This window comes from Dermacentor variabilis, chromosome 4, assembly GCF_050947875.1.
Source record: "Dermacentor variabilis isolate Ectoservices chromosome 4, ASM5094787v1, whole genome shotgun sequence".
NCBI lineage: Eukaryota > Metazoa > Arthropoda > Arachnida > Ixodida > Ixodidae > Dermacentor > Dermacentor variabilis.
Window position 1 is genome coordinate 114,332,246 of NC_134571.1, and position 27,806 is coordinate 114,360,051.

The 27,806-nt window shown below is 43.8% G+C and overlaps 1 protein-coding gene across 4 annotated transcripts; it reads left to right on the forward strand.

The window, feature by feature from the left end:
• The first annotated feature begins 1,448 nt into the window (after positions 1-1,448).
• Positions 1,449-27,313, forward strand: NUCB1 (Nucleobindin 1). Of its 4 annotated transcripts, none has more exons than XM_075690050.1 (13): positions 1,449-1,607; positions 2,263-2,395; positions 2,532-2,633; positions 6,623-6,749; positions 8,211-8,308; positions 10,290-10,475; positions 10,852-10,942; positions 16,065-16,123; positions 16,195-16,287; positions 16,563-16,652; positions 18,364-18,556; positions 20,334-20,911; positions 25,853-27,313. In XM_075690050.1, the coding sequence occupies exons 2-13, from the start codon at positions 2,264-2,266 to the stop codon at positions 25,940-25,942; spliced, it is 1,839 nt and encodes a 612-aa protein (XP_075546165.1). In that variant the 5' UTR covers positions 1,449-1,607; position 2,263; the 3' UTR covers positions 25,943-27,313. The 4 variants fall into 4 exon arrangements, with proteins under 4 accessions (XP_075546165.1, XP_075546168.1, XP_075546167.1 ...); XM_075690053.1 differs by having other exon boundaries at positions 8,214-8,308; XM_075690052.1 differs by lacking the exon at positions 1,449-1,607 and adding an exon at positions 1,671-1,814.
• Positions 27,314-27,806: the final 493 nt, after the last annotated feature.

A 27,806-nucleotide genomic window follows, 5' to 3' on the forward strand; every position in this document is an offset into this window, starting at 1 on the left:
TTATTTAAACAGAAGAAGCAGTGATTTAAATTTGCTTTTGTCGCAGTCCCCATGTGGTACCTCCTCCCCCTATCGTTTTTTATTTGGTGGATTGCTTACCGACTGATAGTGCTCTTGTAGGTGACATTGTGCTTTGATTGGAAGGCTTTCGGGCAGGTCATACTGGAAAATGATCAAGTACCTTGCTCCTCCTCTAAGGCAATTACCTTCCTATGCCTATGAAGGAAAACCTAGTTGGCCCTGTTGTTTGTAACGACGCAACCTTGGACGACCGCCGTAATCAGTTTTGGTCGCAGGCAGTTGACACCTGTAGCCTAGAACGATACATTGCCCAGTCATTCTAAATTAGCACGTCATGGTGTGACACAGTTATGAATGCGACGAGCAATGACAAAAAAATTTATTGATTCGGAAGCGTCAACTGCCTCATTGAGCGAAAAAGCCGGCGTCCGGTGTCTGTAGCAGCAAAACGACGCCTAAATCCCCATTGGCTGCGACGCCAGGTGCTCGTGACGCTGGCTCGCGTTTGCTGGCTCGAGCCTCGACGGAACAAAGCGGGCAAAATCGAACTTTTAAAAGCCCCTCCACAATAGCGGAAGCTGGTGTAGGGGCTTTAGGTACACCTGCTGCCGCGGTATTGCGTGAGGGGGGAGGGCATCGCAGCAATGACCCGTTACCCTCGCTCTCGGAAGTCTGTGCTATCCGCGCCTTCCTTGTCCGCGCAAGCTCTCGCCTTCGTTCTAACTGCGCTTCGTCATCGGTTTCGTTAAGGTCAAATCAAAACGCTCCAAGCGTCTCAACGCGCTTTCGTATTCACAAATCGTAAGAAGTACTTAGGTGTCCTCCGATTTGTATGCGTGTGTGTTTTGTAGTTTTACGGCTGCATTTGCTGGCACTCCTTAGAGTTTCCTACAATAATATGCTGGCAGTCATAGAGTGCTGGCAGTAAGTTGCCTAGCTTTTTTCTACAGTGTACTCTTTTTTTCTTCCCTGCATTACGAGCGCGCGCGAAAATGATCGAAACCAAAACCGTGAGCCCTGACAACAAGTATTGCCAAACTGGAACCCAGAATGTTATTGAGCGACAGTTGAGAATTCCTTAAATATATACACTTTTTTGTGCTGCTGTTATAATAATACGATTGCTATCAAGCATTAATAAGGACACATCAGTTCTATCATAGAGTTTCTCAGTGAGAAACTCTATGAGTTCAATCGATTGAACCGATGCCTTTTTGATTGAACATACGAGCACATATATAATATAATCAATTAATCCATCAGTATGTTCTATATTTGTCGTAATTTCTACTTTTAATCACGTAATTCTACCTTTAACTAGGTATTATACCTTGCTTTATGCGCCTGAAAGTACAGAAAGGCTCTGTGCTCTGCCGGCAGCACCCCAACCATCGCTACAAATTTCGAGATAGGCGACACCTGGCGGATACCTTTGTTACCTGTCAGCCTGCAATGAATCCAGCGGGTAGCGAAGGGCGAATCTCGCTAGTTCCACGTCGCGTATGAGGCGAGACGTAATACTCTTCTCGCCGCCGGCTGTTTAAACAGCACGCCGTTCCCGCTCCTCGTTAAAGTTCAACTAAAACGTGAGTCCTTCGTGCTTTTAGACAGCTGTCTTCACGCACGCGACGTGCATATGCGCATGACGATTTGCGCATTGATATTTATTTGCGCTTTCAATCTCCACAGCTGAGCCAGGTTGCTCTTAGCATCTGTTTGATTAAATCAACTCAATTGCCGTCGGTCTTCAGCGTCTGGGCCTGATTGGAGATTTCCTTCGTTGGAGAAAACCGGTCTGTGACGCGTTTGTTTGCGATCAGTCGCTCTAAATGTGATGAAACTTCCGTTTTGTTTTCTCTTTCGGGCCAGTTTCTCCGGCAGTTATCGGCGTCTGGCATCAGAGCCGATTTCTCCTTGTCACTCGACGGTTTTCGTACAGACATTTTGTTCTCGTAGTCGGCACCCCGTTCTAGTCTCCTCGTTTAGAAAGCAAGCGCAGTTCCCTGTGAGTGTACGCCGGTTGATCAATGGTTTTGTGTCTCGCCTAGGCAGTACACCGCCGGTTACACGTAATGTGTGAAAACCCTCGTCAGCGTTGTCAGATCGTGACCTCGGCATATCATCTGCCTTAGCGCTTCGAATCTCGCTGTTACACGTGTGATTGTTGTGAGGCTCCAGATTTCGCTGGCGTTTGTTGACCCTGTGACCTATATGCCACTCCATTTTTTTTTTTCTTTTCAGAATGGCCGTGAAAGCGTACCAAGCAGCTTGCCTTTTGCTTCTTATTCTACAAGGAGTTGTCGGCCCGCCAGTAGACAAGAGGAAAAAGGAAGAACCAGCCAAGGCTAACACCGTAGAAGAGCCTCCTGATTTCGTACGTATCGGCCAACCCTTCAGCTTTTCCGTCGTGCCACCTTTGCCAACGCATGCATAATTGGCATAGTAACGTGTCCGTAAATTACCTGGCCAAATTGCCAGTTGCACTGAAGTTGCTGTCGTCATTTGAACAGGGCCTGGAATACAGCCGCTACCTTCAGGAAGTAGTGCAAACACTTGAGGAGGACCCAGAATTCTCTTCTAAGCTAAAAGCGGTCAACGTAGATGACATTAGGGTAAGTACATTAATGTTCTGTATATCATTAATTGTTCCAAATTCATGCCCAGCATGCACGTCATTCATGTTTTTTTTTTTAGTGCTTTCTATTCAGTTAGTTTCTCTTTTACCCTTTTTGTTCAGATTACATCACCCACTTGCTAACTCGACCTGTCTCTTTTGAGTTAGTAATATAGCTTTGCAAGAGGCCTTAACAAAGCTTGCCGTTATCATTTGTCCTGCCATCGGAAGTGCGGCCTTTCTTTTTAGTGTTTAATCTGACCTAATAATTTAATTGTGCCTTATTTGTCTGTCCTCAAAGGTTGCAAACATATTCCTTTGAAAATAAATTGTGGCTGACCACATGTGCATGCAATCTGATTTCTAGACTGCCACTTAATTGATTCAAAGTGTACTGATGCAGTTGTTTATCAGCTGACATCTCACTGCAGAGTAGTGTAAGAAAGCTGCTCTAATCTAATTTTTGGTATCATGTAATATGCCTACAAGATCAGTTATGTCATTTGTTTTTTACTCAGAAGTGGCCTCAGAGTATCTTGCTTGGGGCATATAAATTTCATCTGAAGTGTCTATTCATCTTGGCATTTGCATTAACAAAGAACTTCAGTTCTTTACTCATCTGTTGTGCTTTGTTCACTATTGACAGTGACTGATTACTTATTGTGAGCTATGGTATTTTTTTGTGAGGCTGCCTTTTATTAGAAAAAGGTCTTGCCACAGAGGAAAAGGCATATCAAGTGTCATACGATTCACAATGGTTTTTTTTCCATGTTTGTTTTTTGATTGCTTGTTCATCAATATTCCATGCTTTGTTAAGCAGTATTTGCAATATTCAGTACCTGCATGTTTCATCACAATAAAAAAAACTGAGTGTCATTGACTTCATAGCCATTGTACTCATTCAAAACATATGAAAGTTGTCAACAGGTGGTATATGGCATGATTTAGGAAAATGTTTGTTTCTAGTTATGACTTGCTTTTAAAGCCTGAACATTTCATCATTGTTATGTCATGCTGTTAGGAAATGTTCACTCCTCATGATATTACAACAACAACAACAAAAGAGGCAGCGAGCAAAACACATTCAAACTCAGAATCAAGAAACGATGCAAGACATTGCTGGAATCTCAGCTGAGTTTATTATGGGAAGAGTGTATGCATTAACTCTTTGGCTGGACTCATCCTTGAACTCAAAATGGAAATACTACGTGAGAGGAATTACAATTAAGGGCATTATTTGCAAAGTGTAGGGTACTGGTTTGTGATGGTGATCTGGGTGTACTTCTGCCGATGATCATTTCTTAGCATGTATAAGTCCATGCTGCTCGGGCTCATATTTGAGTGAATTGTGAAGCAGTGATAGAGGACTTGCTGATATGCTCGAAGCAGCCAAAGGAAGAGAGAGGTCATTCATAAAGCAAAGGTTGCACCATGTGCCAGAAGCTCTTGTCGCACATTTCTTTGCACTCTGTGTGAAAGCCCAGCATCACCACATTGGCTTCTTTTTGTGAATGAGTGCAACCACCTTCTTTAAAACAATTGCTGTAATCGCTCTGAGGTCTTGTGAACCATTTTTACAATTCACTTTTAAGCAGACCCCAGAAGGTACACCGAAACCAAGCAACAAAAGCAACTTCTGCTAATTCTTAATTAGTAAACCAAGTGAACTAAGTAAATTCAATAAAACAAGTAACATAAGCCAAATTGTACAGTGGAATCGGTGATGCTACGATGGCATTTCAAGCTCTGACTTGACCTCTTCTGATGTCGCACAAAGTGGATGACACAAACATTTTACATTTTGTGCCTGGGTAGCTCATATTATTAATGCTGCATAGGACTGCATCACTTGCTCAGTGTCATTATTCTACAAGATTAAGTTCATGCATTTGAGAGACCTGAGAATAGAAAGAAACAGGTGTGAATTAATTACACATTGCATAATTCACACGTGCTGTTTAAACTGCATTGCATAATTCACACATGCTGTTTAAACTGCAGTTGTGGGCTAATAAAATTCTGCTAAGAAGAAGGCATACATTTATTTGGCAAAAGTGCAAAATGTTCATTTACAAACAATTTTAGGCGTTGCAAATTCTGTGTGGAGGCTGTTCCATTCTGAGGCCTGCAAAAAATGTGGCTTAAATGATGTTAGTGTTAGCAAGAACAGATTGCCATGCAGGCTTTTTGCGTAAAACTCCATGGTTGGGAGCCACGGATGTCGTAAAATGTACTCAGTGTGGGAGGTGTTGCAGATGTTGCATGACACAATACATAGTACATTAGCACAGGTTTACACCATCCCACCTCTTCCTCCGAACTGCGCATTTGTGGTAAGCTGCCTGAATGCTTAATCAACAGCAGGTAGTATTGGTAAGTGTAACGATAGAATGGTAACGCTATAGCGGAATACTCTAATGTGCCGTATGTTTGTTCTGCTCTGGATTTGTCTAACCTGACGCAGTAGCTCAGTGGGTATGGCGTTGGGGCTGTTGAGCTCAAGATTGCAGGTTTGATGCAGGTGAAATGTGAAAGCACTTCTGTATTTAGATTTAGGTGCACCTTAAAGAACCCCAGGTGGTCAAAATTAATCTGGAGTCCCCCACTATGGCGTGCCTTCTTAACCAGATTGTGGTTTTCACATGTGAAACTCCAGAATTGAATTGAATTAGGATTTATCTGTTGGAGTGGAGCCCAGTCGCATGCTTCTCATCATCATGGTCTAGTTGGCAGTAGTTTGCAGTAACGTAATAGGCAACTGATGTGGTGTAGAATATTCTGTCTGCTTCTTAATGTACTTGAACTGGGATGCATTTGGGGCACTTCCAGGGACAAATTCAGGCCTTTATTATGTGAACACTAGCGAAAGTATGGGGTGTCTTGTGGAAAAAAACAATGTATTTAAAAGGGTCACTAAAGGCAAATATTAAGTCAAGCTAAAGTGTAGATTAGCGTTCAAGAATATCTAAGGCGTCAATGTTATTGCGAACAGAGCCTTAGTAATCAAGAAATTGAGGTAAATGCAGGAGACGATTAGAATCCCCTGGGACATTCAAGTACTTGTTCAATGGTGAAGACACTCCTCATTTAGATTCTGTTAGTAGAGCTCAGCCACTTGTTCTAAAAGCATCATTGTATTTCATGATAAGATGAAAGAAAATGCTCCTTGTCTTGTTCTTTTTCGTTTTTAGGAAAAGGAATTCATTGGCTTCATAATAGAACCAATCATAATGACGCAGGCAGTGAGAGGGTTTCGTTCTCGCTCGACTTGCGCATTTCAGTAGTTTCGTTATCGTGTAGTGCTGGGCTGGTTATGCTGGTCCATGAAGCTCGTACAAACTGCAAGTAGCAGAGAATTCCACTTCCATGTGATGTCGTGGGGTGCCCGAACGGTCCACACCAGTTGACCAGAAGCATCTGCAGTGGTGAATTCACTGCTCTGTCGTGGCTTGGTTTCTCCATGGCCGAGCATTTGTGTTCTGTGCAGAACGCCGTACCACCATCTGCCAGGTGCCATTTTACTCACTGACGGCTGCAAAGGGTGGTTATCGCATATGCAACATCACCAGTCCCCGGTTGGATGGCGGGAGATTTGAACTGCTATGTTGGTATTTGAACCGTTCAGAGGCAATTTTCTTGTAAACTAAGTCTTTTCTTGGCACGAAACAAGCCTTGCAAGGTTTCTGGAATGGTATTTAAACAGTCCACGTCTAGTTAGTATTTGCCTTTATTGTCTCTTTAAGTAGGTTTACTACTGTAGCCTGTGCATTCTTTTGACCATATTGAACTGTAGTGCAAAAGACGAATCACAAGAGAAGGAGACACATACAATCACTGCCTTCTTTCCTTCTGATCTGTCTTTAGCACTACAGGTCAATGTGGTCAACCTATACTTCCCAATATATTTTGCTGACTGTTGCATAGACTGTTGGTGCATGTGGGTACTCGATCATGGTAGCAGCAAGAAATGTGTTTCTCTTCCTGCAGTCTGGCAGCGTGGCCCGTGAACTTGAGTTTGTGAAGCATGATGTCCGAAACCGCTTGGATGAGCTCAAAAGGATCGAAATGGACCGGTTGCGAAAGCTCACTGTGCAGGCCAAGGAGAAAGAACTTGGTGAGCTTGACTACAGCCTTTCCTGTTTTGGGGTTTCCAGGTTGTGATCGTAATTCTTCTTTGCTTGTTTGCTCATTCTGAAGCCAGTTTCAGTTGAAACCAACTGATATGTCAGCTGCAGTCAGTGCTCTTAATTAACAAACATTAGTCCTGTGGTCTGGTCTAGACATAAGCTGTGGGAAAAATTAGTTTCCTTGTAAAAGTTATTATTTAAGCTCAGTATTTGTTCATTTAACCTTTCAGCTAATAAATTAATGCTCCTAATCTTTTTATCCAGTTCATAAGTTTAACATGGCTGAGTCTAAGCAGCCAACTGTGTGATATTTAAAGCCCTGCATGCAGTTTCTTGGTATTTCCATAAGCATGTGGCCTGCTCTTTATTGTAGCAGGATATAGAATGTAGTTATTGTTTGCTAGCACCAATGATGTAATATAAGCAATGAAATTTTGTGATGTGGATGTAATGAGCAATTAGCCATATAAAAGGCACAGTCTTGTTCATTTACATAATGCGTGTAAATCAACGGTTATGACGATGACGGCCTGTGACAACATGCTGGTGGATGATTGGATCAATTGTTTTCTTTGGCTCTGCGCTCTATTTTGGAGACGAGGCTAAATTAATACTACAGTAGAACTCCTCTGATATGCTTGCCACAGGTTCGTGAGAAAATAAAACGTGCCCAGGAAACTTATTACACAAATATGCTGTTAAATGACAAAACAAAAACACTATGCACGACTTAGCTTCTAAAGGATTTACAGTCACTGACCAATGATCTGGACTTGAAGGGGACTGCCTAAAATTCTGGAATATCGAATTCAGCAGCAAAAAAGTGACTGATTCCAAAAGTGGTCGAAAAAAGTGTGGCATATTCTCGGATGATGACTTTTGTGGATACCTCGACTTTCACAACACGTGACCAGCACCATACACATCAGCGTCAATGAGCGACAACATTCTTGGCACAGTGCTGTTGCTGTTTATTGTAGTTTCACAGTTGTGGTAATAGTTGAAGCCATTTAACACATGATTCTAACTGGCGTCACACTTTTGATTCAATAGTAAAATGACAGTGTTGCATTTTTTTTCTTGGTAAACATTGTATTTGTGTCATTTACTCATTGTGCTCTTTTAACTTGTTATTTATTTATTGAATGTATTGTATGTATTGTATATCTTTATTTGTTTGAATGTATCTATTTGAAAAGTACTGCTATGCTGAGTGCCAGGCTTTAAGCAGGAGTGGGCGATACAGAACACTAACAGCAAAAACTGACAAAAGAATGAAATAATAAATAAAAGAAATAATTGTTTTCAACAAGATAGACAAGTTATATTAGCACAATTTTGTCATAAACATATTTCAAAGCTACACTTGGCTACCTGTGGTGTCAGGCTCACATCTGCTTGCCTTACTTTCTCCATGTTTCGAATGTACATGCTTTTGTTTTACCTAGCAGGCCTGGACCGTGGTAGTGTCAAGATGCCCCACCATATTGATTACCAGAATCCACACACCTTTGAAATTGAAGATCTGAAGAAGCTGATTGTCACTGTAAGTAGTTTTTCTTTTCTTTTTCTGTTTTTGCCTTGTACATTGTGAGTTATGAGAGTAAGCTGAAAGACATGTCTGTGAAGTAAGCTGGTTATTCCTGCTCTGTTCATTACTTAGGCAAGCAATGTTTTGAGCTTTCTTTACAGTATGAAACCTTCAATGAAGACAGTTTTTCAAGGAAGCCTTGTGTTCTAATGTCTATGTGAAATGTTGTCCATAGAATGTACTTGCTGTTTGAGTTGCAGAAAGAAATAGAATGGCAAAGTAGGATTGCTGGGGTTGCCAGCTTCTACGAGTAAAAATATTCTTGCAGTGGGCACAGTGAGCAGCCGAAGGTGCTCAACGCTGTAACATCCAAAATGTTTAGACAAAAAGCAATGATCCTGTGTAGATTTATTTACCGGTATTTTGTTTATTGTGTCTCATTAAAAAGGTGTGCAGTAGCAGGACACTAGCTCAAAATTGAAACTTTTATAGCATTTAACTCCATGCTGGAGAAATTTAAGTGTCTGATTTCACCGCACCTATGAGAACACACATGCCAGCGCACTCATGTCTGAGCACACACCTGACAGCACCAAAGATGTCTGCTTTTAAAACAGTTGTTTACTCTAAGTAACTAGATGATGGTATTTGATGACCGTGTGTCAGCCAACCATGATGGTCAAACTGTTCACAAAATCCCAATGACGTTTCAGCGTCGTGGCAATTGGGAATCTAAACTCGACACTGTTCCTATGAAAGTTGTCGATGTTGGCCCCTTGCATGAATTAGTGGGCTCTCCATGACGGTCGGGTTGTAGTGAGTTAACAAGCCTGGCCCTGATTGTCGTTACCACTTTGCAGAATGCCATGGCTGCTGTTGCCTCAAAGGGAGCTTCTTTGTGTACCTGTCAATAGCAAACGCCAAGCTCCAGTCGTGATATGGGTGGGCTTGTCAAGTAGTCGCTTCCTGGGAAACACCCAAACAATTCCCATTGCCATTTTGAGGCATAACAGGCATCAGTAGTGTAGCATTGGTCAAGCATGTAGGCCCACGCTCAAGTTCAAGTCAAATGTAGCTGCGTCGGGGGCGCACTGTAGTGGCTGTCTAGAGCATTGCTTTTTCTCTTGGCTAATGGAGTCACTACAGAACTGCACATGTCGATCAAGCAGGTTGATTGTTAATAGTTTAAATGAGTGGGAACATCAAAAGTCGAGCTTTTGCGCTTTCTGCAAGGACTGATGTTCTGCTGTCTAAACTGCCCACATCAGAGCAGTCAGGTTTACACATCTTACAACACTTGCACATTCATTTTGAGATGTCGCACTGCTTGGTATTAGTCAAGTGGATTGTTCGGCAGTTGCATGAACTGGCAGCACGCCCTGCTGCTGAAAAGTTTCCACATTGAACAAATACATGTGCATTGGTATGTTGGTGGACATGTAGTAGGTGCACATGTAGTGTTCTGAAGAGGGAATTTTAGGAAAATTGTGTCTGTGCTTGATTGATTCTGCTATTGAATCTGCCATGGTGGCTCAATGGCTGCAATGTTAAGCCACTGAGCGCAAGGTGGCAGGCTTGATTCCCAACTGCCGCAGCCACATTTCTGTAGGGGCGGAATGTAATAATACTCATGTACCTGCATTTAGGTCTGAATTAAAGAACCCAGAACAAAATGCAAGTGGACACAGAATGGTGCACTGTGTCTTCTAGTTCTGTGTGTGTTTTAGCACTGTTTGCTCCCAAAACATGTTTAACTAGCCCACCTGGTCACATTAAAGACTCCCAGCTGGCTGATATTAATCCAGTGCTCTCCAACTCGAGTGTACCTCTCAGATGCATGTTGCATTTAGACAGTGAAACCTTGCGATTCGATTTTTGTAAAAAAAGTTATGCGACAGAAATTTACCTGTAGTGGTTTAGCTCTAATGGTAACCTGCTGCTCTTGCTGTGAAGTGCAAGGCAGATGCAAACAGTATGCTGCCCTTCTTGCCTGCAGGCGACAAAGGACCTGGAAGCACTGGATGAGCAGCGTAAGGCTGAATTCAAGGAGTATGAGATGCGCAAGGAGCTCGAGTACCGTAAGGCCCTGGAGAATGCAACGGCTGAGGAACGGGTCAAGATAGAGCAGCACCACAACGAGACCATCAAGAAGCACAAGGAGCACCCTGCTGTTCATGAGCCGGTGCGTTATGGGCTTGGTCTGCTGATTTGCTTCTTTTTGCCTGCCGACACTGGTGACAGAAGTGGGAGGACAAAGAAATGGGGGTTGGGGGAAGGCTTTATCTTCCCACTTAATTATAAAGAATGAAACACTCAACTTGGCAAGTCCTAACAAAATTGTATCGTGCCACAAGGATCCAAATAGGACAAAATAATTTGAAAATCCTTGACATCACACTGACTTACCAGTGCTGAAGTTTCGACGCAGGAAAAAACAAAAGCAACCTGGGCCTTAATTTTTTGCTTCTTGTAATCAACCTGTTGCCCTGGGATTAATGCAAGTAGAGTCTTGAAAGGGTACTTCAGCAGTGTAAATTTATGTAGTGTTTCCTTTGCAGGGCAGCAAGCCTCAACTGGAGGAAGTGTGGCAAGAGCAGGATCACATGGACCCTGAGGATTTCAATCCCAACACTTTCTTTTCCATGCACGGTGAGTGGTGCATGTTCTGCTGCAATGCACCGTGTATGGCTCTCCAGCTTTTGATACCAATCAACTGTTGCTCGTGCCAGTGCTGGTAAAATTTTTTTTTTTACAAAGTTGTGCCAGGTCGCTGCCTAAAGCACTCAATATTTAGTGAGAAGTTGCTAAGTTGCGATAATAATAACTTGCTAAGAATATTGTCGTTGTTTTAATTGCTCCTGGCTGTCTTGCTTGTTCTTTTTAAAACTATAGACTTCAATGTTTCATTGCCTTCAGCAGTGGTGAGTCAACAGTCAGAATGTGAAAAGGTAAAACAGCCCTCTACAGTGAAACCTCGTTAAGCCGTAGTTGGCCGCAGCTCGGAAGAAGTACTTACTAAATGGTGGTACTGCTCAACCGAAATAGCCTGCGATCGCCCACTTACCTGTCAAAAACGAAACTCAGAGAGAGTGTGATGAAAGGGGAAAAACATGCAGTATTTATTCCCTTCACGCGACAAAAGTGTTATTTTCATTCGATGTCGCGGCGGCCTAGCAACGACGACAGTGGCCTCAGACTTACTGAAGCTGTGAGCCAGCTTATCAGCCAGCCCCCTCTTCTTGGCAAACACTGGCATGGCAGATTCCTCGTTGGCATTACGTATTCTCTGTGCACGCACGCGGTAGCGTAGCAGAAGTCACGGGGTGCCTTTTTCATCGCGGGGTGTTGTTCTCGTCATGATGATTGCATTCATGAGGCTGACGTAACGCGAAGCTTCTGCCACTGTCGGGCCTTAATCGCCCGTGCTATCACTTTCCGTGTCGTTCTCGTCACTGTCGCTAGTCGGCACTTCGGCAACAACAGAGGCAATGATGGTGAAAAGTCGAACCTCATAGCCGACATCTCTTCACAATCGCAGCAGCGCTGCCTAGCAACTTTGCATTCCAAATGCCACACACCATAGTCAACAGCAGATCCCTGTCGCGTGCCAGCGCCGACTTCTTCGTGTCATGTTCAGTAGCACGAACAATGTCTAATTTTTCTTCTATACTGCGCACCCGGCGTCTCTTTTATGCAAGCTTCAGTATGATGCGACTTCTTGATTGCACGGCGCCAAAATTATGTTGATGTGGCTTCACGCGCAAACGCACAGGGCGCTTGGAGGCCGTTGTTCCGATCTCTGAGGCTTGTTGTTCTGCTGGGCCGCCCGATGGAGACGACGCACCGCCATGTTTGCGGGACGAAAAGTGGAAACACTACATGTTAACCGATGCGTACGCAATAAGCTGGTACGGTTTATGTGGATACAAAACACATTATCCTCAATAGCCGCTGAGTCGGGGATTTGACTTTACTACTTTTAAAACGAAACTACTGTTTAAGCGGGTACGGTTTAATGAGGTTTTACTGTATATTCTAAAATGGTATCTGATGTCAAGACTGTGCTTTGCCTAGAAAAGCAGCTCTGATGCTTCCCAGATGGCTCACTAATAAGCTCTTTGGTATATCATATCAGTTGCAAATGCACTCTTTGTATGGGCCCTTCGCCTAGCACAATGTCGGTATGACGTGGCTGTTATCAGGTAGTTATCTGAAAGCTACATATATCGTCAAGCCATCACGAAGAAACATCATTCTTCTTGTTGCTTCCATGCTGTGTGTCCTTTGTTGGATGCCAAAAACATTCAGTATGTGTTTAAGGGCAGAGACAAATTTTAGGCACATATATATATACCCCCCTTGGAAAAAGAATAAATTGGGATAGGGCATTGTACTTAGCCAGTCTTTTAAGGCACTTTACCTGGGCAATTCACTGGCTGTTTACATTACTAAAACTGTTGCTAAGAAAGGTTCTTAAGACTCCACAAAGGCAAAATTGTCATTAAAGTGACAAAAAAACTTGCTCAATTTAGCGACTCTCTCACTAAATTGCCAACAGTGGATCCTGCAATTTGTTTCTGCTGCAGTGATTTCTCGTCTCTAGTGAATTGCTATTAAGGATGAGATTCTGGCTCTGACTCCCATACAGTAAAAGCTTGTTAATTAACAACTCATTAATTTGAATTTCGGATAATTCAAAGTAGCCACTGCGGTCCGTCAAACAATGTATTGAAAGCAATATGTAAGACATCCCGCTAATTGAAATCCTGAACACTGAAATCTGCACTGTCACTGATAATTAGAACTCCGCGCCATCATGGATAGGGAGAGTGCTAGTGCGCAAGAGCACGTTGGCGACGCTGGTGTCCCCGCGTGGGCCGCGCAGCTTTGCTTTTTCCATCACCGGCAAGGAAAGGACGATAACACCGTCGCCGCGTGCTGTGTTCTTTGTGTACGAGCGAAAGCGTGCGAGGGTGAGCCTGCAAACGTGACTCAATCTCGCTTGTGCGAGCGAGAAACGCGGGGCGGAGCGCGCCCTTTTTCGTCGCGCGTGAGGCATGAAGTGAAGTGAGGGGAGGGAGAGGAGGGAGGGGGAACATTCTTTTCAGGGTCTGCTGCTTACGGCGCGGCCATGCGGGCGCCGTATCTACAAAGCGATCTGTGGCATGGCCATAGTGTGTGCCTGCGTGGGCCTCATCTTCAAAGCAATCTGTGATGTTTGCAGAGTGCGTGTAGTGCCGGTAGCTTCGTCGGCGATGTGCTACCGTATATACACGACTGTAAGTCAACTCAAATGTAAGTCGACCCCCCATATTGTGTGTGACAAGGGAAAAAACAAAGAAGAGCATACCCGAGGATGCATTTGATAACGAAAATTTATTAGTAGTTGACATGGTCACTGGACTACTTGTCTTCACTTGTGCCATCGTCCTCACTAGTGCTGCCATCGTCATCGCTGCTATGCTCCCACAGCGAGTCGTCGTCCAGCGAAATTCGACATTTTGCAAACGACTGCACCCCGACATCTTGTGGAACAGCAGCCCACGCTGAATGCACCCAACCACACGCAGCCGTCGGCGAGGCTCTTTTGACAGACCCGGTTGGCGTAAGTTAGCGGTCTTCTGCCGCCAGCCACTTGTTGTACTTACGGCAGAGCAGGTCCTTAAAAGGTGAAGATCCGGGCTTGTTTCATGACCATGTCGTACTTCAGTGGCAGGGACCGATCACGCATTTCAGCGACGTAAGCCGCAAGCTTGGCCTACAGCTCTGGAAAGTGTCCTAACTTCGACCTGTTGGAAATTCTTCACTTGCTATCACAGGTGAAAATTTTCCTTCGCTGCGGTTGCCACTCTCGCACCACCTGTTCAGAAACATCGAACTTGCGGTCTGCTTTTGTTTGTTTGGCGTAAAGGATGGCAGCCCTCTTGAACGCTGCTGTGAACGAGCACCGAATGTTAAGTGGGCCTGGAGCACTCATGACAGCTGAGGAAGCATGGTAGCACATAGCCGGCAGTCAAGTCGAACACGTCAAACTAGCTACAGGGAAGGAGAAACACGTGAGCAGTGTCTGCTTTTCCATGAACTATCATTACTTCCTGCAAGCGCTGCTGTTCTGAGGGTGCCGCCGCGAATCAAACAGCGGCACTTTCATCAACTATCGAACCTACCCCTCCCATGAGTGTTGTGCACTGTAAAACTCTCAAAAATGTTGAAAAACCCTTCCAGAAAGCGAATGAACGTGCGGGATAGCGAAAAGCTATGGGTAGGGCTATAGAGCAAACAAAATTGTATCTACGTCGTAGCTCCCCTGATACCTCATTGATCTCTCTTTTTTGGTGGTGCCATGTTTCGGTTTCGGTTGTAAGTCAACCCCCCCACTTCAGATTTTCAAATTTAAGAAATAGGTCGACTTGCAATCATGCAAATACGATACGTTTCGTTCACATTGAAGCGAGAGCTGTACAAAGGTCAATTCGCTTGCTGCTACTGCCGCGTTTCCTCACTCCACTCCAGCGTTCTTCAGCGAGTTTCCGCGCTCATCGAGTAAGATGTGTTCGTGCTTACCTGTGCGCGCGTGACACCCTGCTTGTTAATTTAATTAGTAAGCGAACGTTTACTAGTTTACATGGCCGGCAAAACTTCTATACTTACTTCGTATAGCTATCTACTAATTTGCTATCGCAGTTGATGCTTTGCTTTTTGGGTGAAACTGCAACATTTTTTTTTCTCCATGCCAGTCAGCGCAACGAATGCGTGCATGGAGCAAGAGCCATCTCGACGTCGGGCATATCGGACCACGTTGGCTGCGTCTATATACACGGACTATATACACGCCTTAACCGATCGATTTTTTTTCTGACTTTCATTAGTTCGAATTTTGTATAATTCGAACTTTCTTAGCATCCTCACGGAATTCAAATTAACAAGCTTTTACTGCACAAAGTGACTGCATTTCATTTAAAACAAAATGGAAAATTGTCTGTGCAGTTAGGTCTGACTTAATCTCAAGGAATCCTGGGTGGTCAAAATTAATGTGGAGCTTTACCTACGTCTCTCGTAGCACAGTTGTTGCTTTGGGTCACTGAACACAATAAACCTACTGACTGACAAACTGACAGACTAGCCTACGTGTGCATTTGCAATTTGTAAATGCTCCTCTGATTTGAAAGTTCTATTCTAAATGATTTCTCTGAATCGCAAAAAGAAAAAAAAGAAAGAATAGTGTAATCCTCAGCAAAAGTGAGCTAGAATGGTAAAAAAAAAGTTATTTAATATGTACTACTATGTGGAAATTATATAAAAAGTGACATTGAAATTTTCACAGTATTGCTTGCATTTGCTTGTGCTTATATTTTGCAAGTCAGTATGTATGCTAGGCTTAATGCACTGTGTGCCTTGTTGAAATTATTTTGGGCTTCAGCAATTTTTTTGGTACTTGTGTCCTGCTCCTGCATATGCATTTTTTTTTTTTACTTGCAAACCGTAGCAAGAATGTATTTCTATGTTGAAACATGGGCTCGATACTCGGTGATTTTGTTCTCATTCATTTCGTTTGACGATTATTGAACATCCATTCGCATTTTCTGGATTGGATCTGCATTAATTGAAGGTTACGGGGCACCTCTTCCACTTTGGCTGCACGATCTGTGGTGAAGCAATGGAGGCTTCCTTCATGGATGCAAAGTGACAGAAAGCAGTGGCGGATTCACACATGCTTTTTGCTGCTATGTCATTGTTGGCTTTCGTGCATCTTATTGTTATTTTCTTGCAGACCTTAATGGAGATGGATACCTTGATTCGGATGAAATCGCTGCTGTTCTGAACTTGGAGGTAGGCTCTGCTCTTCTTGAATCTCATCTGCCTGTGCCTTTCACTCTGTAACATATGGCTTCACCTTTCAGGTGAAGAAAATCTACAAGCCTGGTGACAATAGCACCGACCTGGTGGAAAGAAATGAAGAAGTAGAGCGCATGCGAGAGCATGTTCTTAATGAAGTGAGATATTTTTTCTTTAAGGAACGCTATAGATAAATGCCACGTTACTTTAGATTGATAGTTTATACTTCTGAAATGCCAAACAGGTCGTCCTTTCTACAACTGGCCTTTTAGCACTGAAGTGTTCTTTTCTTTAGCTGCATATCCACCAACTGCATGTCGAAGTTCGTAAACGATTTTACTGGTTACAGTTGTGTTGCTGTGTTTCTTAGCTTTGAATATCTCAGCAAGCTGGATAGAGTTGAGCTGCATGTTTGCTTGTCTTTTGCGTACAGGGAGACTCGAACAAGGATGGCCTGCTAAGCCACCAGGAGTTCCTGGACATGACCCATCGCCGTGATTTTGAACAAGACGAAGGCTGGAAGGTACAGAAAGTTGCTCGTTTGGCTTTAACTTCTTTTTAATAGTACTTTCTGATAATTATTAGGAATGAAAAGTGTGATGAACACACATGCAAGTTGCATGGAATTTGCGTTGTGAAGAGGAAATACCTGTTAGTGAAAAGAAGCACGATAGGCTCTTTTTTTCTGTGGTAAATTTGTATTAGTTGTGAAGCGATCACTGTAATTGCTTACCTAGTCAGTTCCTTGTGTTAATTTGTTGCTTTGAACCCATTAAAACCAGGTGTGCATTAGATTCGGACCTGTGTTAAAATTGGGCAAATTCTGGCAAATTAAGCATGTTTGGACATTCTTTCTTTTTTACTGTTCTTTAGTTTGACTTTCAGGATAATTCGATAGTTTCGGCAGTCCTGTCAAGGTGAAAATAAAGAAAGTCAATTGTAGTACACAAACTATGTAGTTGCCCTAATTAAGTTGTTGTAGTAGTTCTCTAACACTTGCAACAGCTGTAGAGTACTTACACAGTTGTCTAGGGGTTTACACACACAGACAACTAAGCTCTTTTTCTTTCTTTCTTTTTTTTTCAATATGACCATTCTGCTATATTTACTGGCATATTCAACAATTTTGCATTTCGGACATGTGAACAAAAGAAAGTTGAGCCAGCGACGCAGCTTACTGCGACTGCCAAATGTTGCTGGGGCAAAGAAACGCTCAGCTCGTCATTGTTAAAATGGCGTGCATTTCGTGCCAGTGTTTAAACCTGCATCAACCAATAGGAGCACTACCCTGTGTATTGTACCAGCAGTAATAAACTGTGATGCTAGTTTTACTTTCTCACTTGCTTTTATTTTTGCGCAGTGAAATAGCATGCTGCGACTATTTAAAGCTTCTATCTCTCTCTTTATGACATTGTCTTTATGATGGTATCAAGATGGTGTCATTATGACAGTGCCAAGGTGGCGGCATTGCGTCAATGGAAGCCACACGATTCACAGTGCAATGGCACATCCCAAAGCTCAATTTTCTATCCAATTTTTGTCAACAGTGCGTTAAAGATGCATTATATCCCCAACTTCTATATAAATGTTTTTTGTTAATATTTCCCCCGTGATAACGGAATGGCCACAATGGATGAGGCCACCTGTGGATCGCTGGAAAAAACACCGTTCTAAATGTCCATTCGCAGCTCAAAGGGGTGGACTGTCAACAGGAGTGGCAGCAATGAACTGGAATAGTGGGCGGCATTTTCCTCACCACCCATTGTAGTGAGAACCCCGTGCTGTAGTAAAAGTGCAAAAGTTATCACAAAGAGTGGCACTATCAGGTGACTCCAAGGTATTGGTACCCAAAACAGTTGTAATGGAAGCAAAGATATATGTCTATCCTGAAAGCAATGCAACTGTACTACAGTGAAGTAGAAGGGCACTACTTGTATGCGTAGCTTGAGCCCACTCTGGAAAAAAAAGAAATTTATGAAGTGTCGAAGGAGCAGAAACTGTTTCTCTGCCTGGTCTGAGCGGTACATAAGGTTACCATAGTAATAAGATAGTTGTAGCAACTAGTCCTAGTTATGAATCATGAAACGAAGTTGCCGGAAAAGTCAAGCGAGGGAAAAGCTGCCACTGTGGATAGTTGCGTGGGCCTCCTGCTTCTGTGGCTGTTCCTCACTCTAGCACCACTGTTGAGGAGGCATGCAATGGTCCGGCGCACTGCTCTCTCCTCCTGCTTGCAGGGCCTGGATGAACAGCAAGTGTACTCTGAGGACGACCTGCGCCGGTTCCAGCAGCAGCACCCAGACCTTCAGCTACAGCACCCATACCAGCAGTACCATGACGGTCCGATGCCCCCTCAGTACCAGGGACAACCCCAGTACCAGGGACAGCCCCAGTACCAACACATGCCGCCTCAGGGAGCCCAGTACCAAGGTCAGGAACAGTTTAGGTGACAATTGTAGAGGAGGTGCAATGCCTTTTACAAAAGGTGTAGTGTGTGTGCCTGGTATTGAGGAACAGCATGTGAATCTTCTCCAGCAAAAAGCTTTCTCGAATATGCCTTGTATAAGTTGAGTACTTTCGTTATGACTCAGTGCGTGCGTCGGTCACACGCCTTCAGCACCGCTGGGTCGCGTCGACAGCGGCCGCGCCTTGATCCGCAGTGGTTGCGGCAAACGGTAGTTCCGTTTTGACAAGCTTTCGAAGATGAACAGCACCGGCTGCATTGTGATGGACAGCAACCAGCTCACTGGCAAAAAAATAATCGGGATGTGCGCACGGTAGTGAAAAGCCTGTCTCAGATGATTACGCGCCGCGGCCATGCTGTGAAGGAAGTAGCGAGGCCTTCGCTGCTGCGAGCACTAATCAGCCACGAGATGATGATAATTGCAGCTTCCACACTGCTTTTGTGCAAAATAGAAACATGATTGGCTTATTCATCCAGTAAACAGAAGCGTGTGGACGTTTGTTTGTTGTTTTCTTGACAACCTCGATAATTCTACATTTGTTTAATTCAAACATTTCTTTCGGTCCCGTGAAATCCGAATTAATGAGGCTTTACTGTAGTTCAATTTAGCTTCAAATGCATTTCCTGACTTCAATAAAAAGTGGTTCAGGGCCCTATTTAGGGAGGAGAATGCTCTTTGGAGCCAGAAATTGGCCTAAATATCTTTCCGTGTTCCTTTGCTCCAGACTGGTGTAGAGCATTTGTTTTTGCTTGATTGGGTGTCTGTATCATCCTTGATTGATTTGGCCTTTGCCACAACCACTATGAACATCTTGTGAAATGTTCTTTCTCATTTTATCAAAATGTCGTTTTTGATGGTAGCACAATTCTAGAGTGATGATCTCTCTGCTTCTACTTACCCTATCACAATAATGATATTCTTGTAAAAAAAGTAGACAATTATAGAGTGCAGTAGGACTATAATACAAGCAAATAATGTTACAGAAATTTTCAAAAAGTAATTAATTTGTCCTGGGTGGGGTTCTTAATTTAAAAGTTTACCATGCTCTCACTTGATATAAAATTGACTTTGAACACTTCTTTGTTGGTTAAAACTAATACAATACCTTGTGATGAGCTGCCATTCCCATCTTTTACAATTGCATTTGCCCCGAGGGAAAAAAAAAAGGGTGGGGGGAAATCTGTACTGAATGTCAAGAATTCTGTCTTCCAGTTAATTTAGCTATACCCAGGTGATTTGTTGATATAATTGGCTGGAACCACTGTAATGGCTGCCACGAAGGTGCAGAGAAAAAAAAGTTTCAGGCGCATGTTTAAAATTCTGTATTAGTGTTCTTTGACCACCGAAAACTTGAACTTATTAGGAGGAGAAAATATTGGCAGAGTTTCGCCAGTAAGTTTCTTTTAATGGCTGCTTCAGTTCTTGTCTGCACCTAGTGCAGTTTCTGTGCACATGCTCTGGCTGCTTCACGTGAGAAGTGTCTCAGACAGTCGTAATTATGTATCTTGCACTGCACTTGCCTGTACTTGCGCCATGTGGGTGCCATGCATTTCTTATTGTCTGTGTATTGAAGCTGAGCGTACCGACACGCTACGCATGCACACCACAAATATAGCCATAGCCTTACAGCACTTTAGTTTGAAGTTCTAGCAGTTCTGTTTGTGCTGGTCCTGACACCATCTCATTCACACCTGAGCTTTCTGAAGACATCCTGAATCCGATGATTTTGTTCCTCGTTTCAGGTGTTCCTAACCACCAAGGAATGCCACAGCAGCACCAGGGACAGTTCCAGCCTCAGCAAGGCCAGTTACAGCATCAGCAGGGTCAGTTCCAACCACACCAAGGCCAGTTCCAACCACACCAAGGCCAGTTCCAACCTCAGCAGGGTCAATTCCAGCCACAACAGGGACACCTGCAGCAGCAGCAGCAGCTGCATCCAGCCAGTGGTGGTGTGCCCCAGCCTCCTCCGCATGTAAATGACCATGCCGCAGCGCAGCAGTACGCAGCCCAGCAGCAGTTGGCTCAACAGCAGCAACAGCAGCAGCATCTGGCCCAGCAACAGCAGCATCTGGCCCAGCAACAGCACCTGGCCCAACAACAGCACCTGGCCCAACAACAGCACCTAGCCCAGCAGCAGCAGCAGCAGCAGCACCTTGGCACTCAGCAGCATGTGGTACAGCCACAGGCTGCACAGCCTCAGCACGTTGCGACGGGCCAGCATGCACAGGTGGTTCAGCCGCAGGTTGTGCAGCCTCATGTGGTACAGCCGGCTAGTGTGCACCAAGCGGCCCAGGTGGCTCCTGGCGTTGTTATTCCTCAGGTACGACTAGCAGTTTCACATAGCCCGGGGAGTCAGCAGGCAGTTGTCTGCCCCTGAAGCATGTTGCAGCTTCCTTGCTGTAGACCGTGCGGCTCTCATCATCTTTGCCATGCCACCCTCCATCATCTTCCTACCTGGTCTTTGTCATTCCCACAAAGCCCTTTCCCAGCATGGAGTAGCAGGCTACAGCCACATCATCATCATCATCATCAGCCTAGTTACGCCCACTGCAGGGCAAAGGCCTCTCCCATACTTCTCCAACTACCCCGGTCATGTACTAATTGTGGCCATGTTGTCCCTGCAAAAGTCTTAATGTCATCCGCCCACCTAACTTTCTGCCGCCCCCTGCTACGCATCCCTTCCCTTGGAATCCAGTCTGTAACCCTTAGTGACCATCGGTTATCTTCCCTCCTCATTACATGTCCTGCCCATGCCCATTTCTTTTTCTTGATTTCAACTAAGATGTCATTAACTCGCGTTTGTTCCCTCACCCAATCTGCTCTTTTCTTATCCCTTAACGTTACACCTATCATTCTTCTTTCCATAGCTCGTTGCGTCGTCCTCAATTTGAGTAGAACCCTTTTCGTAAGCCTCCAGGTTTCTGCCCCGTAGGTGAGTACTGGTAACACACAGCTATTATATACTTTCCTTTTGAGGGATAGTGGCAACCTGCTGTTCATGATTTGAGAATGCCTGCCAAACGCACCCCAGCCCATTCTTATTCTTCTGGTTATTTCAGTCTCATGATCCGGATCCGTGGTCACTACCTGCCCTAAGTAGATGTATTCCCTTACCACTTCCAGTGCTTCGCTACCTATCGTAAACTGCTGTTCTCTTCCGAGACTGTTAAACAATACTTTAGTTTTCTGCAGATTAATTTTCAGACCCACCCTTCTGCTTTGCCTCTCCAGGTCAGTGAGCATGCATTGCAATTGGTCTCCTGAGTTACTAAGCAAGGCAATATCATCAGCGAATTGCAAGTTGCTAAGGTATTCTCCATCAACTTTTATCCCCAATTCTTCCCACTCCAGGCCTCTGAATACCTCCTGTAAACATGCTGTGAATAGCATTGGATATATCGTATCTCCCTGTCTGACGCCTTTCTATATAGGGATTTTGTTGCTTTCTTTGTGGAGGACTACGGTGGCTGTGGAGCCGCTATAGATATCTTCCAGTATCTTTACATATGGCTCATCTACACCCTGATTCCGTAATGCCTCCATGACAGCTGAGGTTTCGACTGAATCAAACGCTTTCTCGTAATCAATGGAAGCTATATATAAGGGTTGGTTATATTCTGCACATTTCTCTATCACTTGATTGATAGTGTGAATATGGTCTATTGTTGAGTAGCCTTTACGGAATCCTGCCTGGTCCTTTGGTTGACAGAAGTCTAAGGTGTTCCTGATTCTATTTGCGATTACCTTAGTAAATACTTTGTAGGCAACGGACAGTAAGCTGATCGGTCTATAATTTTTCAAGTCTTTGGCGTCCCCTTTCTTATGGATTAGGATTATGTTAGCGTTCTTCCAAGATTCCGGTATGCTCGAGGTTATGAGGCATTGCGTATACAGGGCGGCCAGTTTCTCTAGAACAATCTGACCACCATCCTTCAACAAATCTGCTGTTACCTGATCCTCCCCAGCTGCCTTCCCCCTTTGCATAGCTCCTAAGGCTTTCTTTACTTCTTCTGGCGTTACCTGTGGGATTTCGAATTCCTCTAGGCTATTCTCTCTTCCACTATCGTCGTGGGTGCCACTGGTACTGTATAAATCTCTATAGAACTCCTCAGCCACTTGAACTATCTCATCCATATTAGTAACGATATTGCCGGCTTTGTCTCTTAACGCACACATTTGATTCTTGCCTATTCCTAGTTTCTTCTTCACTGTTTTTAGGCTTCCTCCGTTCCTGAGAGCCTGTTCAATTCTATCCATATTATAGTTCCTGATGTCTGCTGTCTTACGCTTGTTGATTAACTTAGAAAGTTCTGCCAGTTCTATTCTAGCTGTAGGGTTAGAGGCTTTCATACATTGGCGTTTCTTGATCAGATCTTTCGTCTCCTGCGATAGCTTACTGGTTTCCTGTCTAACGGCGTTACCACCGACTTCTATTGCGCACTCCTTAATGATGCCCATGAGATAGTCGTTCATTGCTTCAACACTAAGGTCCTCTTCCTGAGTGAAAGCCGAATACCTGTTCTGTAGCTTGATCCGGAATTCCTCTAGTTTCCCTCTTACCGCTAACTCATTGATTGGCTTCTTGTGTACCAGTTTCTTCCGTGCCCTCCTCAAGTCTAGGTTAATTCGAGTTCTTACCATCCTATGGTCACTGCAGCGTACCTTGCCGAGCACGTCTACATCTTGTATGATGCCAGGGTTCGCGCAGAGTATGAAGTCGATTTCATTTCTAGTCTCACCATTCGGGCTCCTTCACGTCCACTTTCGACTAACCCGCTTGCGGAAAAAGGTGTTCATTATCCGCATATTATTCTGTTCTGCAAACTCTACTAATAATTCTCCTCTGCTATTCCTAGAGCCTATGCCATATTCCCCGACTGACTTGTCTCCAGCCTGCTTCTTGCCTACCCTGGCATTGAAGTCGCCCATCAGTATAGTGTATTTTGTTTTGACTTTACCCATCGCCGATTCCACGTCTTCATAAAAGCTTTCGACTTCCTGGTCATCATGACTGCATGTAGGGGCATAGACTTGTACCACCTTCAATTTGTACCTCTTATTAAGTTTCACAACAAGACCTGCCACCCTCTCGTTAATGCTATAGAATTCCTGTATGTTACCAGCTATTTCCTTATTAATCAGGAATCCGACTCCTAGTTCTCGTCTCTCTGCTAAGCCCCGGTAACACAGTACATGCCCGCTTTTTAGCACTGTATATGCTTCTTTTGTCTTCCTAACCTCACTGAGCCCTATTATATCCCATTTACTACCCTCTAATTCCTCCAATAACACTACTCATGCCAAAATATTCACTTTTCTATCAGTAATATCCCCATCTCTCTCTCCTTGCAAGAGTTAACCTGTAGCAACTTTGTGCTTTTGAACGTCACCATGGTGAAACTTTACATGCATGCACTGTCACCACACTGAGGCTGAGGACAGCCCCAGGAAGGGCTCTTAACTCGCTGACTGCATGGCACTTTCTTCTGATGGATAAAATGATCTTGAGATTGTCAGCACCGAGGTTCAGTTAAAGAAATCAAAACTCTCCGAAGTTTTGTTTTTGATGGGACATGAGTCTTCAAAGATTCCTTTCTGCCAGCCTTCTCACCCCTCACGGATTACTGCAAATTTTTTATTTTTTTTTTTGGGTAACATGAAGGGTCTTTAGTGTTTATATTTATCAGTGAGAACTGTTGACTCCCCCAATGAGACCTTAAGGTGCTTGTCTCTCTTTCCAAGTTGCACTTGCATAAATTTATTCTTCTTCACTTACAGAAGTGTCATAAGTGTGTGTGGGCAATGTGTGTAATGGTCTGCTATCTTTTGTGCATCACCAAATCTTGCTAAACATTGTGTTTATTACATGCGCCTCTACTTGTAAAAAATAGTTTGTGAGGTATATTACATACCACAAATTACAATAGAGCCTCGTTCATATGTTCTGGGGAAAAAAGCGACAAAAAAAATACAATCAAAAGTCATTAAAGAAACATTGCAGTTCTGCCTGAAAGTCAGAGCATTGATAGCAATAGCAAATTATCGGACTTTCACACAAAGCAAGACTTATAGTTTTATGACAAGTATAAATTGCAGTAAACATTCACTCACTAAATAAATACGCATGGTGTTACAAAGCCAAGAGATAACATTAACCGAGTTCACCTGATGACTGCAAGCACTTGCTATCACAATGATAGAGTGCATGCATACCTGTCCTAAAGATTATGTACCGTGCTAACTTCATCATTTCAGCTGTGAGGGGTCTACTAAACTCGGCAGGTCACGTGCCTGCAATGCTCACGTGAAGCCGTTAGCTTTCTCTAGCAGCTTTCCGCCCCGACACTTGCAGCATGACATGCGGCATACACGACAGAGGCTGCATGTATGCCTGGATGTGCGGGCTTGATTGCATGAAGTACAACAATTTTAGCGCACAGAAAGACGGCCCCGCATCAAGCCACCAGCCTTCACATCTTGATGTCGCGGGCTTGGCCTCTCACTCGTAGGAGATCACCTGACCACCAATGCTGCGTGCGGGCTGGACATGTTGACAATTGATGCCCACTGTCCAAACTCGCTGACTATGTCCGTGTGATTTCTCTTCAGTTTCTTGACAACTGCTAGTGTATTGGCTAAAGTTTTCTTGAGGTACAGAGGCTTGCACATCCTCAACGCTGTCACCACAGCTGTCGAAGAGACAAACGCAAGCATGGAAACTGCAATGAAAGTTATGTGTGAAGTCTCACAAGAAGATTTGCTAGCACCGCTGAGTGTGTGCTGGCATTTTTGCCTGACATGGGCAAGCAAGCACTGTGGGGAAGCTGCCACGGTGGGCAGCTACTGCTCTTGGCTGCAAGTGCCTTGCCTCGTGCCTCTTCTTGTTTACATGGTATTCGGTATGAAAAACGTATTGTTCGATCGCATTCTGCCGACGTATCGAAGATCAGTGCTAAAAAGTCACATTCTTCAGTAACATATTACATATCTGGTAAGAAAGAAGCGCAATGATGCGAGTCAATTGTAGCATTCTGATTGCAGACGTTGGCACTGGGAAATCATACTAAATGGGAATGTATCACTGAGGTTCTACTGTACAAGTTGTAGGTTAAACAGTCAGCAGTTAGGGTTAACATCTGTTGCAGGTGACACATGGTGCACATGCCTAGCAGTTTACTGTTGAAGCTTTGAATAACTGCTCTGTAGTGGCAAGACTTTTGCTTTCGGGACCTCTCAAGGTGGACTGTGTTTTTGTCAACAGGACTCAAGTCAGCAGCAGCACCATCAGCAAGTGCAAGCTCCAGCAGGTGCTGCACAAGCAGCTGCAGCTCCGACTGTGATTCACCACTGAGCTCCATGTGGATAGAAATTCAAGGACTGCCAACTTGTGAACTCATCACTCGTTGCTGTTGTTGTGTGTGCAGGCACCCTCAGACACGGTATGCAGGTAGGGGGTGTTTCGGGGCTTTACTTTCCGTGACATGGGGTCATTACAACAACACACAACTTGGCATTGGGTTGTGAGGTTTTCACTGCAGCATTGGGACCGCACTGCATATCTTCCTGCATCCGTGTCAGGGAGATGAATTGTGACATGGGCTGGCATGTGTGCTTCAGTCAGCCACATCTGGATTTGGGAGTCTGAACTTGTGACACAAGGAGTGTGCCTTTGGCTGTGTTCTGCCCCAGTGTCTGCACAATGTGGTAAATGTGGTGTGAACGAAAAGTAACGTTCTTGCAGCACTTTTCTTACATTTGAATTGGAGGGGAGGCACTGCTGCACATTTTATTACTTGGCGGCAGGGTTGTATACTTTTGTTTTGCTGTGGCGTCACAGTAACAAACGCATAGTGATTTTATGGGGCTCATTTACGATGCAAGCTCGCAGATATGTGCATAAAGGCTCTGAACTTCCCCTAGTTACAGTACTAATGTGATTACAGTTCATGCAATAGTTTCAACTCTTCTGCTTTCTCTAATTGTAAAAGGAGACGCCGATTGTATATATTTCTACTTATAACGTGTTATTAATGCACTTCGACGACTTTTGTGATGGCAGTGGCTTTGATGCTAATGTAAGAAGAGTGAAGTCCTAATGCACATATATTGCACGAGATACTGTAAATAGAAGTGGGAAAGTATTCTTTTCACATTTGCGTGACGCTCACAATGGTTTTTGCATTGTAAACCTCAGACTTGTGGCTGTGGTGCAACTTTTTAGGCGTGTAAGATAAACTTCATTAGCGTTGTGACGAATTGACTTGGCACTGCCAACAGCAATGTCTCTCCTCTTCAAATTTTAAACACGACCTGTAAAATCCTCGTATGCTGATTTGTAAGATCACAATAGTCATGCACACAGTGTTGTCCGATTGTTCTAGCGAGCGAGAAGAAACATATTTGTTTAAGTGGCTGAAAGGAATATGCGACGAGATGCCATAGTAACTTATTGCTGAAAATAAATCTTTTCACTTTGTTCGAGGGGGCTAATACTTTGCCATAGTGCAGTTACATTATTGTCTGGTCATAACGAGCTTTGCTGGAAATGCAGCATTAGTTAGGCATTTTATTATGCCCATTCTTCTTCTTCCTAACACAGCAGGGTATGAGGCCAGCAAGATCAAAATTAGAACTGTGCAGTCTAACATTGCTGCTGAAGTTTGTATGCCAATTCTCAAGTTTGTTTTAAAGTTTAAATTTTTAATAAATGTGTTCTCACAGCTTTGGTTCCATTACTTTGTCTCTGTTGTGAGCAGAGTGTCAAACTGAACTATTTTCTTACGGTTCAGCTAAAATGGTTTGGTTTCGTGTTAACTCAGAGCGAGAAAGTGACCAGTTTATGTGTGTTTGCTTAACCCAAGAATAATGAAAGGAAAACAGGTTAAAATTTTTTGTACAAACATTGAAAGTGCTTCTGAGCTGCATGGAAATGCTCAAGAAAAGCTATTCTTGCAAATTTTAGGTCCCAAGAAGATAGAAGAAACATTGCATTGTAGAAGCTCATTTCAGAAGTAATATGTGTATTCTGTAGCACCTACTTCAGTTTACATACCATTGTTAGCAAAAGCTACCCAGATGGGAAATGCTTCTCTATTTCAGTGATTATACAGGGTGCCCTTGCTAACTTTAGCTGCAGAACTCTTGGAGGATGCAACCAAATGTGTGTCATTGGTTATTGTATGGAGCAAGTCTTGCTGTTTTTCTTACTCTGCCTA

Excerpts from the sequence above, each read along its gene's own strand:
- NUCB1 (XM_075690050.1), top strand. The coding sequence starts at position 2,264 with ATGGCCGTGAAAGCGTACCAAGCAGCTTGCCTTTTGCTTCTTATTCTA. Across the intron at positions 8,309-10,289 it reads TGAAGAAGCTGATTGTCACT|GCGACAAAGGACCTGGAAGC; the intron begins GTAAGTAGTTTT and ends TCTTGCCTGCAG. Across the intron at positions 20,912-25,852 it reads CTGGCGTTGTTATTCCTCAG|GACTCAAGTCAGCAGCAGCA; the intron begins GTACGACTAGCA and ends TTTTGTCAACAG.